Below are 13609 nucleotides of genomic sequence, written 5' to 3' on the forward strand. Positions count from 1 at the left end.
ACAGCTATCAGCTGCACGGCATCCGGGAACACTTCATTGCTCCTAAGAGATCCCTCCTCGATCCTCGATTCTCGCTCCTCGGGGCAGGAATGAGCTTTTCCTCACGAAGGAGGGGCTGAACGACTTCTGGTTCAAGCGAGGAGATATCAAATAAAAGATTTGGGAAGGAGCCTGGGCTTGCAAAGGTAAATAAAAGGACATACTATCAAATAAATAAAAAACCAATAGTTTACAATTACACAAATAATTTGCAAGTTACAGACTAACTTTTACTTTTGGCATGACAATTGTTATCCTTAGTTAGTGATTTTTGTATGATAGGCCTACTTAAAGCAACACTATGTAACTTTTCCCGCTTCGGTGCCCCTACAGGTTGGAAGCAGAATTGTCCATTACATTACATTATGCAAGTTTGCCAGATCAGGTAGCGGATCTGTAGTTCGAATGAACTGGACAATGTAATGTAACAGACAATTCCGCTTCCAACCTGTAGGGGACTGAAGCGGGAAAAGTTCTCTAGTGTTGCTTTAAGAAGTTTTGTTTGAATTTAATAGCCCAAATCTAATTCCATACAGTTGTAGGTCTTTCTTTGTTGATTAACTCCATCATTTTGTTAAAAGTTAACGAGTCCTCCTCTAGCTATATGGTCCTCCTCAGCACCAATAACTTTTAATTGTGATTGGCCGACAGCTCATTTAACCCTTTACATTCCAACACAAACTGAATATCAGAAATCAGGGAAGGATTTATTGCCAAGTGACATCTACAAGGAATTTGCCTTGGTGGTTGGTGCATACATAAACATACATGTAATAAACATTAATATGACTGAATTTACGATAAAAAAAAGACAAAACAATGTTCATCAACACACCAAGGCAACCATACATGGTGTCATCCGACAGGTTTCAAGGGTTTATTTCCTCAAAAACAGTTTGTTTTTTGTTGAATGTCAAATTCTGAATTGACAAAATAAAATTACAAATGATGACTTTTAAATTTTTTTTTTTAAATATTAGTGCCCAGGGCCCTGAAGGTTCACAGCCATGGATGTATTATATCAATATTATATTAAACCACTGGCGCTCTATAAAAAATATATTTAAATTTTTTTTAAAACACCGGGTAATGAAAAGTTGTAATGTGATAAAATAATAGACGACGGGTTATACCAGTAGGAGGCAGTAATGCATACATATGGGATGCCAACTGCCGTAAAACCCAGAAATAGAAGAAGAACTGGCGGTTTACCACTGCTCCACCAAAGAAGAAGAAGCTCAGTCGCAATCACTTCATCTGTAACAATGGCAGCCGCCCTGAGAGGAAGCTTGGTAACATTGGTCAAGGTGAGTGCATAGTTGGTGTACAAGCTCATTTTAACCATACGTCGGTAGGGAAGGAGTTGCAGGAGTTAAGTTTAAGGTGTTAAACTCAAGCACCATGTTATCTTAAGAGTCTTAATGGCTGTTGTCATTCGTGTATTGTCGCTAACCACGAGCCTCCGTTGATTCAAATAGCTATCAACAACTAGTGATAGCTAGTTGTTTAAATTGAGCTAACGTTAAAGTAACGTTGGCTAACTGACATGGTAACCTCCTTATCCTTAGTGAACCATTAGTTCAGTATACACACACATAACAGCACATAACTAATTAGGGCTAACCACTGGCTAACTGGCATAAGACATAGAGCAGACCAGATAAGTCGGTTCGCCTTTTACTTAAGATAACATATAGGCCTATTACCCTTGTGATTTGATAACTTTATTTGGTTGTCATCTTCCAGTTTTCTCTCTTGCCAAATTCTTGAAGGTCAGTGGGAGTCAAAAGATGTGCAGTTGCTTAGATTATCACTTTAAACTACAGATGGCATGGTGAGGACAGCTGAAGTGAATTGTTTATTTTATTGTCCCCCTGTAGATCACATTTTGCCTACAGGTCAGTGGCTGATGACCATTCAGGATCCTCTGGAAACAGAGATAACACTTTTTTTTTTTTTTTTAAAGTCACACCCATCTCTGCCACCTCAATATTGTTGTCTAATAAAACCTGCACCGTTGTGACTAGCAGTAGGCATTATGGATAAAATCCTCTGTCAAATGATCACAGTATGTGTTATTTTATATTGTAATATCGATAATATATATTTTGATCAAGGTCATTTTCTGGAAAATCAATCAACTTTTATGGATAAAATAACTGGATTGTCTGGTTTGGTTTATCCAGCCAATTTGACATTTGACATTTTCACATAGATGCAAAAATCCAGTATGGCCATAAAGCAACATTTGTCATGTAATACCAATCGACTAATCATTTCAACTTTACCCGAAATGTGTTTATTTTTGTAAGCTTTTTCTCTATTCGCTACTTTTTTCTCCTCCTTAACTTGAATAGGAAGATGGGGAAATCCTGGGAATTGCGTACATCTCATAGGCCTATGCAAACTGTGACAAGGGGTCAAACACTGCTTTGTTTTAATGGTTCACAAATTAAGTTGGTAATCATCATTATATCCAGAGATATAAAAGGGATAGCTACAACTACATGTCTGAGAGTAGGCAAGTTGATATTCGATCGAGATGAACTACGCCTCGCCTGTAAAGTGGACGAGAGCAGGCGGTGACTAGGGTTGGGCATCGTTTGGATATTAACGATTCTGATTCTTCCTTTCGATTCCGCTTCTTATCGATTCTCAATTCCGATTATTTGAGTGGTGGAGTTGAAACGGGTCACATGCTTATTTCACAGATAAGAGGAAAGTTTTATTTTGATTCAAAGGTGGGTTGCAGTTTGACGGGGCTTTTTCAATGTAAAATAAAGCCACGCTAGAGCACCGCTTACTGAGCTCCATGGCTGCAACACAACAAGCGCCTGGCCGCTACGGAAACCAAAACTTGCGCATTTTAAATTTGGAACCCATGATCACATTTGAAACCAAATCCTACAAACGATTCCGATGGAATCGTAATTTTTGAAACGATTCCAAGTAGGAATCGGTTCTCGATGCCCAACCCTAGCGGTGACAAAAATCCGCTGTCAAGTCGGACAGTTCCCAGCAGCCATCAGGCTGAACAGGAAGTCACAGAAACACTGTGGTCCGATTTAATAAAATGTTATCAGACCCACATATAAGCTTGTACACAAGTCTCCAGTTGTTTTTATTATGACAGAGTAGCTCTACATGTGATGTGTTGCTGATTTTAATTAACAACACACTGTAGATGATCCGTAATCTGAACGGATTTAGTCTCTCTGACTTCTAAACATCCCTATAAGCCACATGTGTTCAGTACAGAGTATGCCTTTAAATCAGACAAATAGCAGTTAAAATCCCTCCAATTCAAAATCTATAAAACGTCATCATGTTGAGTCGATTCTGAACCAATCAGCTGTTAGATCAGCTGAGAGGCAGGCGTTTCCCAGCATGCCCTGGGTCCACCTGGGTCTTGCAGTCGGTGAAAAGAAACTGTGCTGCCAGCGTCTCAAACCTGCGGCCGCCTTGATCTCGTGAGGTTATCGTTGCCCATGTGTGCATGACGTCAGAGCGAGTCAGATCAAGTCGGACACAAATCTAACCGGCATGCATTGGGCGGCGATCGATTCTGCGCAGACCTGGCTCATCTCGAACGAGCCTATTGTTTCTTTGCATACCATGTTGTGCTTGTTGTAACTGTGTCATCTTTCCTATCCTCAGGGCCTGAGCGGCCCCCGGTGGCAGCAGCTGGCCTCTCGACCATTGAGTGTGTCTGCTGCTTTGTGTGGCCCAGAAGCCCCACCCGCCCGTGCTGATGCTACCTTCAAGGTCACAATGGTGCCAGGGGATGGAGTGGGACCTGAGCTGATGACTGCTGTCAAGGAAGTGTTCAAGGTACATTTTACAATGACAGAGATGGAATGATCACTGCCCTTTTGTCTTTTTAGAAATAATGTGGGGCACTATAGCTATGAGTAGAAGGAAATAAACAAAAGAAGAGAATCTTTTTTTCTCACAAACATCCATTCTAAAAGGATTTTCACCATCTCGTAATTTCATTTTTGTTCCAATCTTGCTCACTTATTCAGCCTTTTATATATGTTGATGGCATGTCTTTTTAAAATAATAAAGTAGGCTGTTTTTTGTCTTGTCACCAGGCAGGAGATGTCCCAGTAGAATTTGAGGAGTTTCACCTGAGCGAGGTACAGAACATGGCCAGTGACGAGAAGCTGGAGCAAGTGTTAACCTCAATGAAGACCAACAAAGTGGCAATGAAAGGTAGCTTTACTCGTTATTTTGTCTCCTTTCGTAGTTCACCCCCATTTATTAACAACAGAAGATGAGTTCTTTAAAGGGCGGCAATGAACCTAACATGTATGTTTGTCACATGCTTGGTTATTCAGGAAAGATTCACACACCCATGGAATTTAAAGGGGAGCTGGCTTCATACGAGATGAGACTGAGGTATAACAAGTTGTGCATTTTAATGTGTGTACTTTGTGTGTCTTTGATGTTTAAATAAAAAAATCTATGTATACCTCCCTATCCATTGCCCAGGCGTAAACTGGACCTGTTTGCTAATGTGGTTCATGTGAATAGCCTGCCGGGCTACAGCACTCGCCACAACAACCTGGACCTGGTCATCATCCGCGAACAGACCGAGGGGGAGTACAGCTCCCTGGAGCACGAGGTAAACAACAACACTCCTCCTCACTGTAGTCAGATAAACCACGGTTTGTAAAACCTACATGAAAAGGATTTTTTTTTCTTTGAAGAGAGGGAGCTATCCCTTCAGCACCCAAAGATAGGGGAGGGGGGTGTCTGTGTGTCTGTCTTTCTTTCTATCCTTCCTACTTCTCACTCATAGGAGACCAAAACGTTCATTGCTACTCATATAATGATTCTTTAGCTGTCCTGTAGACTTTATTATGGAAGTTTGTTTACAGTGTAACCATTTACACATTGTCTTCACTGGCCACCTAATGGACTTCAAGTCTAAAAAGACAGTTTGCGGTGATGCATGTAAAACGTGACAATAATACGAGCTGTTACAGTGTAGACAGCTTTGTTCATTAAAATTGAAGTGAATTTGGTCCGACAGACATGATATAAAACAGAAAAATGTGTCTGCTGTACGTAGGGGGTAATGTGTTTTCATTCTCTTGCACTGTTAATTAGTCAAAGCTTAAATAGGAATGGCTTTATTCAAATGTATGTACCCTCTTCTTGCTCTGTAGAGTGTGACGGGTGTGATCGAATGTTTGAAGATCATCACCAGAGATAAGTCACGGCGCATCGCCAAGTTCGCTTTCGATTACGCCACCAAGAAGGGACGAAGCAAGGTCACAGCTGTTCACAAGGCCAACATCATGTAAGGATATCGCAAAGCTCCCTCTTTGCTTTTTTATCTTTTTTTTTTTTTTTTAATCCTATTCTTTTATTTATTCTTAAAATGCTGTTAATTTGGGTTGTGATTTGCATTATAGTCACAGTAACACGTGTCCTCATCTCCTGTCTTATTACAGGAAATTAGGTGATGGCCTGTTTCTGCAGAGCTGTGCAGAGATTGCCCAACTGTACCCCAAAATCAAATATGAGACCATAATCATTGATAACTGTTGCATGCAGGTACAAAGAACCACACAATTCTTTCCCCTGACTTTATTAATAAATAATTTGCTGATTAGGTTTAAGTGTCACTTTTCCATTTCTTGTTCAAACTTCTCTTTGTCGGTTACTTTGCTTCAGCTGGTCCAGAACCCATACCAGTTTGACGTGCTGGTGATGCCCAACCTGTACGGTAACATCATCGATAACCTGGCAGCGGGGCTGGTTGGAGGAGCAGGAGTTGTTCCTGGGGAAAGCTACAGTGCAGAGTATGCTGTGTTTGAGACTGTAAGTTTCCACTTTTATTTATTTATTTATTTATTTATTTATTCATTTATTCAGCCAGTCATTCTCTGGTTTAATTCTGATTCCTCTGTTAATGGTTTGTTCTTTATACTCTAGATGAGAATGTATGGCAGAAAATATTAATGATGCACACTATAGAAAATAGCAATAGCTATTGACATAGTTTTACTATTAATTCAACTCCACTCTTCTCTGGTACTGTACTTGGTGATGGAGAGGACTTACAGGAATGTAACTGTGTCATTCTCTTTTCTTTTTTTTCAGGGTGCACGCCACCCATTTGCACAAGCTGTAGGAAGGAACATTGCCAACCCCACAGCCATGCTGCTGAGTGCTGCTAACATGCTCAGGCACCTCAAGTGAGTCAAGACTCTTAGGTCTTGTTGTGAAAAGTGCACCATTTCACACTGTACAGTACTTCCTAATCCTCTGTCCTGGCCCATCGCACCCCTGAAGCCTTAGAAAACCACCTTGTTGTGTGTTTGTCTGAATTTTGACAAGTGTACAAGAAAGTTCAGGCCACCTCTTAATTGTCACTGTATTGTGTTGCAGTCTGGAATATCACTCCCAAATGGTGTCAGATGCTGTCAAGAGGGTCATCAAACAGGGAAAGGTAAGGATGTGTGTGTCTGTTACTTGTTATGGCGTTTTTCCATTACATGGTACCTGCTCGACTCGCCTCGACTCTATTCGACTCGACGCGCTGTGCGTCCGTTTTCCATTGCAGATTTTAGTACCGCCTCAGCGTGGCTGGTCGTCATAGCGACTGCCGTGGACGTGGCTTAGTAGCGTTGGCTTTTCCCCGACTCATTTCCTGGTTCTCCGTCTCCGTAAACGACATGATATCAAAGAGATAGTTAACTTTTACTGCTCCAGATTTCCCACCGTGGTCAGAAAGAACAGGGCAGACACTTTGTTTCTCTCACATATATATGACTCTAGAGTCGCTACTCGCTGCGGAGATAATCGCCGTCACTCTCTCACTTCTCCCTCACTCACCAGCTCCCCACACACACACATCACACATGCACACACCAGCGCACAAGTATAAACATCAGGCCACTTGTGTTCTACGGAGAAAGCTCTGCGTGGAGCCTCTGGCAGCAAAAAACCACCGCTGGCTAAACTATTTAAAAATGCTATCTCTCGCTAGCAATGCAGTGATCAGTGACGATTCTTTCCGACCAGTCAGCAGCCTGCGGTTTCCGTATTCACGCCCGTTTCGCTTCGCTTGACCTCGGACTGCGAGTGTGTACTAAAAAAGTATCTGTTAGCAGGTACCAGGTACTTTTTTTTTGTAATGGAAAACCAAAAAAGGGCGAGTAGAGTCGAGGCGAGTCGAGCCGGTACCATGTAATGGAAAAGCGCCATTAGTTCTACCTACTGTATGCACACTGGTGCATTCAGGCTGTGAATGTGGAGATGCCTGCCAGGATAATAACGCTTTTAACACTCGGAGGGGATGTTTTCCATTAATACAAGCCGAGCAAAATAAAACAGGTTGTTCTGCTTCAGAAATGTGGAGCCAACAAAATTTGTATACTCTACTCATGTCAGCTTGTGTTTATGAATTAACATGTTGCTCATTAGTTTTGTGGTTCACAAACCGTAATCTCATATGTACATTTTCAAAATGCCGCAAGCGCTTAAGAAAATGAAAAATACAATATAAATTTGCAACGGCATTTTCACATACAGTACAGGCCAAAAGTTTGGACACACCTTCTCATTCAAATGCGTTTCCTTTTATTTTCATGACTATTTACATTGTAGATTCTCACTGAAGGCATCAAAACTGTGAATGAACACATATGGAATTATATACTTCACTAATAACTGAAAACATGTCTTATATTTTAGATTCTTCAAAGTAGCCACCCTTTGCTTTTTTATTAATAAGGGAAAAAAATCCCACTAATTAACCCTGACAAAGCACACCTGTGAAGTGAAAACCATTTCAGGTGACTACCTCATGAAGCTCATTGAGAGAACAACAAGGGTTTGCAGAGTTATCAAAAAAAGCAAAGGGTGGCTACTTTGAAGAATCTAAAATATAAGACATGTTTTCAGTTATTTCACACTTTTTTTGTTAAGTACATAATTCCATATGTGTTCATTCATAGTTTTGATGCCTTCAGTGAGAATCTACAATGTAAATAGTCATGAAAATAAAGAAACACATTGAATGAGAAGGTGTGTCCAAACTTTTGGCCTGTACTGTAAATCAATCAGATACCAGCACTGACACCAACACGTTCAGTGTAATTTTAGCTGTTCTCGACCCACAAATGCCTACATCGAATAACCGGCAAACTATACTTTAGTTTGTTAGAGCAGTGTTTCTGAAATGGGGGTACGCCATAGACTGTAGATTAATGGACAGCGCATGTGTGATGTCACCCATTGGTTTGTGGAGAGCTGCTATCTGTCTTCAAGTTTGCCGTTAGGGGCGCAGCCATCGTGAGAGGGAGGGGTGAGGGAGGAGCCACGTTACATTACACACTTTCACTGACAATCCCATCATAGCCACGCCCTGAAACACCCCCTGCTTTATAGCTGATTTTAAAATCAACAAGACCATGAGACCATAAACTCATTATGAAAATGTTTACTGAGGTAATAAATCAAATGAGAAGTGGGTCACTTCTATTCATAGACTTCTACAGAAACCGACCTCCTTTTGCAACCGCACGTGTCGCCCCCTGCTGGAATTCAGATAGAATGCAGGTTTAAAGCACTTCCGCATTTTCAGCACTTGGCCGAAACCGGATGCGTTGTCCATTAATATTAAGTCTATGGGGTACTTCTAGGGGTACTTTGGAGTACTGCAGGGGTAAAGTTTTTATTTTATTTTTTATGTTTATTAAAAATATATCAGTTATGCATAATTCCTAAAATAATTATACACTAAAATGAATGGATTTAGTGATTCTAAACATTTCAAATGTAGCATTTAAGGGTTTTTCAGTTACAATATTGTTGTTTAGTAAATCAAGACACTGATGGCGCAGCGCTGTATTGTGCCACTTCATATAGCTAGGAATTATTTTTCTACCAAAATTGTTTTGGCCTGGTCAGGGTGTACTTGGATGAAAAAAATATATCAAAGGGGGTATATTATTGAAAAAAAGTTTGAGAACCACTGTTAGAGAGCCTTTAATTACTGTTTTTTGAGACCGTATGTATGCGTATGCATCTTTCCTTAGCTCTTCTCTTGCATTTCTCTTCCTCAGTTAATTGTGTCCTTCTAATAGGAATATGCATTTGTAACCAGGACAACTAACTGCCTTTTGCACCTGCTCCATGTTGACACTAACATACACTGACACAAACGCTAGCATAAAGTCGACCTTAGTCCCTCAGATAAAATGCAAAGTCAATTCGGCTCTAGAGCTGCAAAGATCAATTGATTAATCGATTAGTTGTCAAGTATTATATTAATCACCAACTATGTCCATTATCAATTGATCATAAATATCTTTAAAGCATAAAAGTCATTTTTTTATGATGAAAAAAAGTTACAAAATTCTTTGATTTCAGCTTCTTAAATGTGAATATTTTCTAGTTTATTTACTCTATGATAGTAAACTGCATATCTTTGAATTGTTGACACGTTTTGAGGACGTCATCTTGGGCTTTAGAAAACATTTTTTACCATTCTCCGTCATTTAATTCACCAAACAACTAATCAAATAATCCACAAGTTTAGTTTCAGCCCATTTTCAGCTCTAGAAATTTCATTTTCAGCATCAACTTCATGGCAGCTCTTCTAAAAAAAAAAAAAAACGTTGTTTGAAGTGCCCTTCCTTCCTCTCCTTCTTCCCTTTCCTTTTAATTCCCTCCTCTCCTTGTACCCCATTACCCTATGTGTGTGTTTGTGTTAACTGTGTGCACGTCCCAGGTACGGACACGAGACCTTGGCGGGTACTCTACCACTGGCGACTTTGTGCGTGCTGTTGTGGAAAACCTGCGTCACCAACCTGTTAACTAAGATGTATCGTCGCACTCGTCACTGATATTTCCTTAAATCTGGACATTGTTCTTAACATGAACTAGACGCATGTTAAGACTCCCCTCACCTCTCATTGCCAGATGACCGTTGTGCCACACATTTTTGACAAACGCCACCAGTTGCATCATAATATATATGGTTTATACCAGATTTGCTAAAAGATCCAGTGGAATCAATGGTGCCTTGTGTTGTAATTTACTAAAATATGTGCAGTTCACGAGGCTTCCTCTCATGGATTTACATCATATCTATATTATCTTCCCTCATATTAACTGTCCATCCAATGCATCTTCTACTGTTGCAGTTTTTACTTGACTGATTGAGATCATCTTTTCACTCATTCTGGGGGACCTTTGTGTCCACTTATTTTGATGTCTTGGTGCTTGTTGCATCAACCATGTTGACCATACAGACTACCTCTCTGCTATCACACATACAGTCTGTAAAGCAACCAGTTTATATTGGCTGATCTGCTTTTGCCTCACACTTCAGCAGCAACTTACCTCACTTGTATCTCATTTGCACATTGTAAATCAATATACACTATGGTATCACTGCTACATCATGATCAAATAAGACCGTAATATTTCCGACCTAAAAATGTGTTCACGTTTTTAATAAAACTCTGTTCTGCCATTGCAGTACTGTAAAGCCAGCAGAGTTTTTTTTTGCAGTGAGTTACTGTATTGCAAAGGCAAACCTATCCTAATGCAAAATTCAGGTTTGTTGCTGGATATTATCAATACAAATGATATTTTAACATTAGCCTTTCAAGAAAACCAAAAATATAATACTTTCAGGTATTACTCCATTGACTGAGTAAAAAAAAAAAACTGGCAGGTGTTATAACCAATTTAGAAATGGTATAATCATTTATTTTACAGTTTAATAGCCACAGAAAATCTCCCTTTATGATTGTCACATTTCCCCTAAAGCCAGTCCATTGTGTAAATGTTGTGCAGTGCACAACATTTACACAATGTTGAATTATGAATTGGTATACTGCAGATTATCTTAATTTTTAGTTTTGTAGCAAAAAAATGAATTAAATGGGTGAAGTCATACTTTTGATATATTTATATATCATTTCCAAGGACTCCTAAAAACAAGTCTTGTATAAGATGGTGCTGCTCGTTCCCACAGAACTTTTCATGCCACCAATGCTGAAAGAGTTTAAAACACTGCTCGGTCTCCTCACTTTGGCTGTCATTCTTTTTTTCTTACTGTGCTACAATTTAAGACTTCAAGTAGTCGGTTAACCACAAATAATAAGAAATAAAGTAAGATATAAGTCATTGAACTCTTGTTTTGACCTTGTGGTGCAATCTACTTTTTTATTTTTATTTTTTTTTACTTTCTAGAGAATGTACCACCACCAGTGTAAACTGCATCATGTCCTTTTTTTATTTTTTGTTCATGAAATTTAGTTTCCCTGATTAGGGAATAGTTTTCCCTAATGAATATGTTATGGAGATTTCATACCTGCAACTTCTCAAAAGTGTGACGTCATTTTGAATAAATAACATTGTCTTTTCTTAATAATCACTGTTGGACTGAATGATGTTTTTATGGTTCAATAACTAATAAGACTAAACCTATGTTGGACAATGGCAGTGTGTTTCTTCTATTGTGGACATTACTACTGTATCTGATTTTATGGACGTACCTTATGTGACTAATATATTTTAATTCTCAGCCTCAAGTAATGCTAAAGATTAAAATGTGAGAAAATAAAGAAGAGAACATAGCTTAGGAAATGACACTGCTGATTTTCTTTCTTTAAAAGTACACATCTAGCTGATCACACTATTTGTGTATTCTGTGAGTGGAGTTTTTAAAGGCTCTCTCACATGCAGGCCATGATACTGTGTGTGGACATGTGTTGCTGCAGCTGTGCATATAGTAACAAGCTGTCCTTATGTTTGCAACAGGTGCGCACCGGAGACCTGGGGGGCTATGCCACAAGCGACGAGTTCACCCGGGCTGTCATTGCTAACCTGGCAGTCTGAAAGTGTTGTATTTGCATTGTATTATCTGTCAGCTGCTGAGACGCACACACTTTTTGTTATTTACATCCTGTTTGACAGATCTCCTGACTGATTATACACATACAGTATATTCCAGCAACAGGGTTCACATATTTTCCAATTTAAACACAGTGAAATGCAGATGAAATGTGCAGCTATAATCTCCAAAAAAAAAACTCTCTGAGCATAACACATTAACTATGACATCTAAGGCAAAAAAATGTGACTTGAACATCCAAAGTCTTATAATTGGCACACAAAACATGTTTCCATGCTGGTACTCTGGGACATACCAGCCTTTTATATTCTGTTCTCTGGCAAGATCCTGTAATTTCTACTAACTGGTTTTATGTCTGAACATTAAGTCAAAACATGGTTTATGTATACTGTATTATTTATTAAATTCAAGTTTCAGCTTCATTGCAACTTGATTTATGAGATATGAATAATAAATAAGATATAACATTTGTGTGCTAAATCCTTGCGTGAATGTTATTAGAAGACTGATCGTAGTATTTAGTTTTATAAAATGTTTATCATCGCCGCTGGTGGCTCAGTCAGCATGCATCATCTCAGCATGAGGAACCTCGAATTCAAGCAAGGCCTTTGTGTCCAAATATATGCACATCAGGTGGACTGCAGAATCTATAAAAAAATAAAATAAAATGCTTGCTTTGTTCATGCTGGTATATGATCCACATCCCCATGACAAAGAACCATGAAGAAACTGAACACATCCACAATGTTTGCACTGGTCTTTCACTGTAGTATGCAGTGCTTATAGTTTTGGGCTGCAGGTAGCTAATGATTTTTTTTTTTTATCATGGTTTAATCACTTAATATTTGCTTCAGGAAATTGAAATGTATTCATAGTTTTCCCAAACCCAATTCAAAATGCTTGTTTTGTCCAAACAACAGCACAAACGGTCCAGACCCAAAGGTATTCACTTAGCTTACTATAATAAAAGACTAAAATATTTATATTTGCATAAACATTTACCACTGACTAGCATCATTTCTGACATAGATGGTAGTAAAATGTTACCATTAAAATCATCACTTTAACACATTGAGCTATTTATATTGACTTTAAGGCAATAGGCCTTTTCCTGTATGGTATAGAGCCTCGACACTGAAAAAAAAATGTATTCAAATTTGATCAGACATGTCAAAAATATTACGGGATAACATCCATAAAAATATTGTTAGTTACATAATTAAAATGTGTAACTAAAAAAAGATAATAAAGGTGTAATACTCCTCCTTCAAACTCCAATCACTTGGTTTAAAAATGCAAAAGTGTAAAGCTTAATATTTATTTGTACACTTAATTATTTAACAATATTATTTATTGATGTACTTAGTTATATTTTGACTTTTCTGATAACTTTTTTTCTACATGTTCTCAGTTTCTGGGATTTAATCCCTGAACCTGCTGTTCTTAATCATTTTTTTCTTCTTATGATTCAAGCTTTTATTTTATTTTGTTCAGGGTTATGGTCTGTTTGCAATAAACTCTCACAATCACTTCATTTATGAACACAGTTCTTGTGGACCACAAACCACCTTCAAAACATTTAATGTCACATTTATACTTTACGTTATTTATTTATTTTATCAAGGAGAACATTAACATCAATACAAATGTAGCCTAAATGTAATGGATTCAGCGAAAAAGCTC

The 13609-nt window shown here is 38.6% G+C and overlaps 1 protein-coding gene across 2 annotated transcripts; it reads left to right on the forward strand.

Moving 5' to 3' along the window:
* The first annotated feature begins 1187 nt into the window (after positions 1-1187).
* idh3b (isocitrate dehydrogenase (NAD(+)) 3 non-catalytic subunit beta) lies at positions 1188-12141 on the forward strand. Of its 2 annotated transcripts, none has more exons than XM_039797081.1 (11): positions 1188-1346; positions 3697-3870; positions 4134-4254; positions 4380-4440; positions 4534-4666; positions 5214-5347; positions 5502-5604; positions 5725-5871; positions 6154-6248; positions 6442-6502; positions 9791-11443. In XM_039797081.1, exons 1-11 carry the CDS (start codon positions 1188-1190, stop codon positions 9878-9880), a joined length of 1278 nt encoding a protein of 425 aa, XP_039653015.1. In that variant the 3' UTR covers positions 9881-11443. The 2 variants fall into 2 exon arrangements, with proteins under 2 accessions (XP_039653015.1, XP_039653016.1); XM_039797082.1 differs by lacking the exon at positions 9791-11443 and adding an exon at positions 11833-12141 and having other exon boundaries at positions 1218-1346.
* The last annotated feature ends 1468 nt before the right edge of the window (positions 12142-13609 follow it).

This window comes from Perca fluviatilis, chromosome 4, assembly GCF_010015445.1.
Source record: "Perca fluviatilis chromosome 4, GENO_Pfluv_1.0, whole genome shotgun sequence".
In the NCBI taxonomy this organism is placed as follows: Eukaryota; Metazoa; Chordata; class Actinopteri; order Perciformes; family Percidae; genus Perca; species Perca fluviatilis.

What these genes read in the sequence shown, in the direction of transcription:
- idh3b (XM_039797081.1), top strand. Translation starts at nt 1,188, where the DNA reads ATGCATACATATGGGATGCCAACTGCCGTAAAACCCAGAAATAGAAGA. An exon ending in TCATACGAGATGAGACTGAG is followed by an intron (nt 4,441 to 4,533) that starts GTATAACAAGTT and finishes TCCATTGCCCAG; the next exon opens with GCGTAAACTGGACCTGTTTG. An exon ending in AGTATGCTGTGTTTGAGACT is followed by an intron (nt 5,872 to 6,153) that starts GTAAGTTTCCAC and finishes CTTTTTTTTCAG; the next exon opens with GGTGCACGCCACCCATTTGC.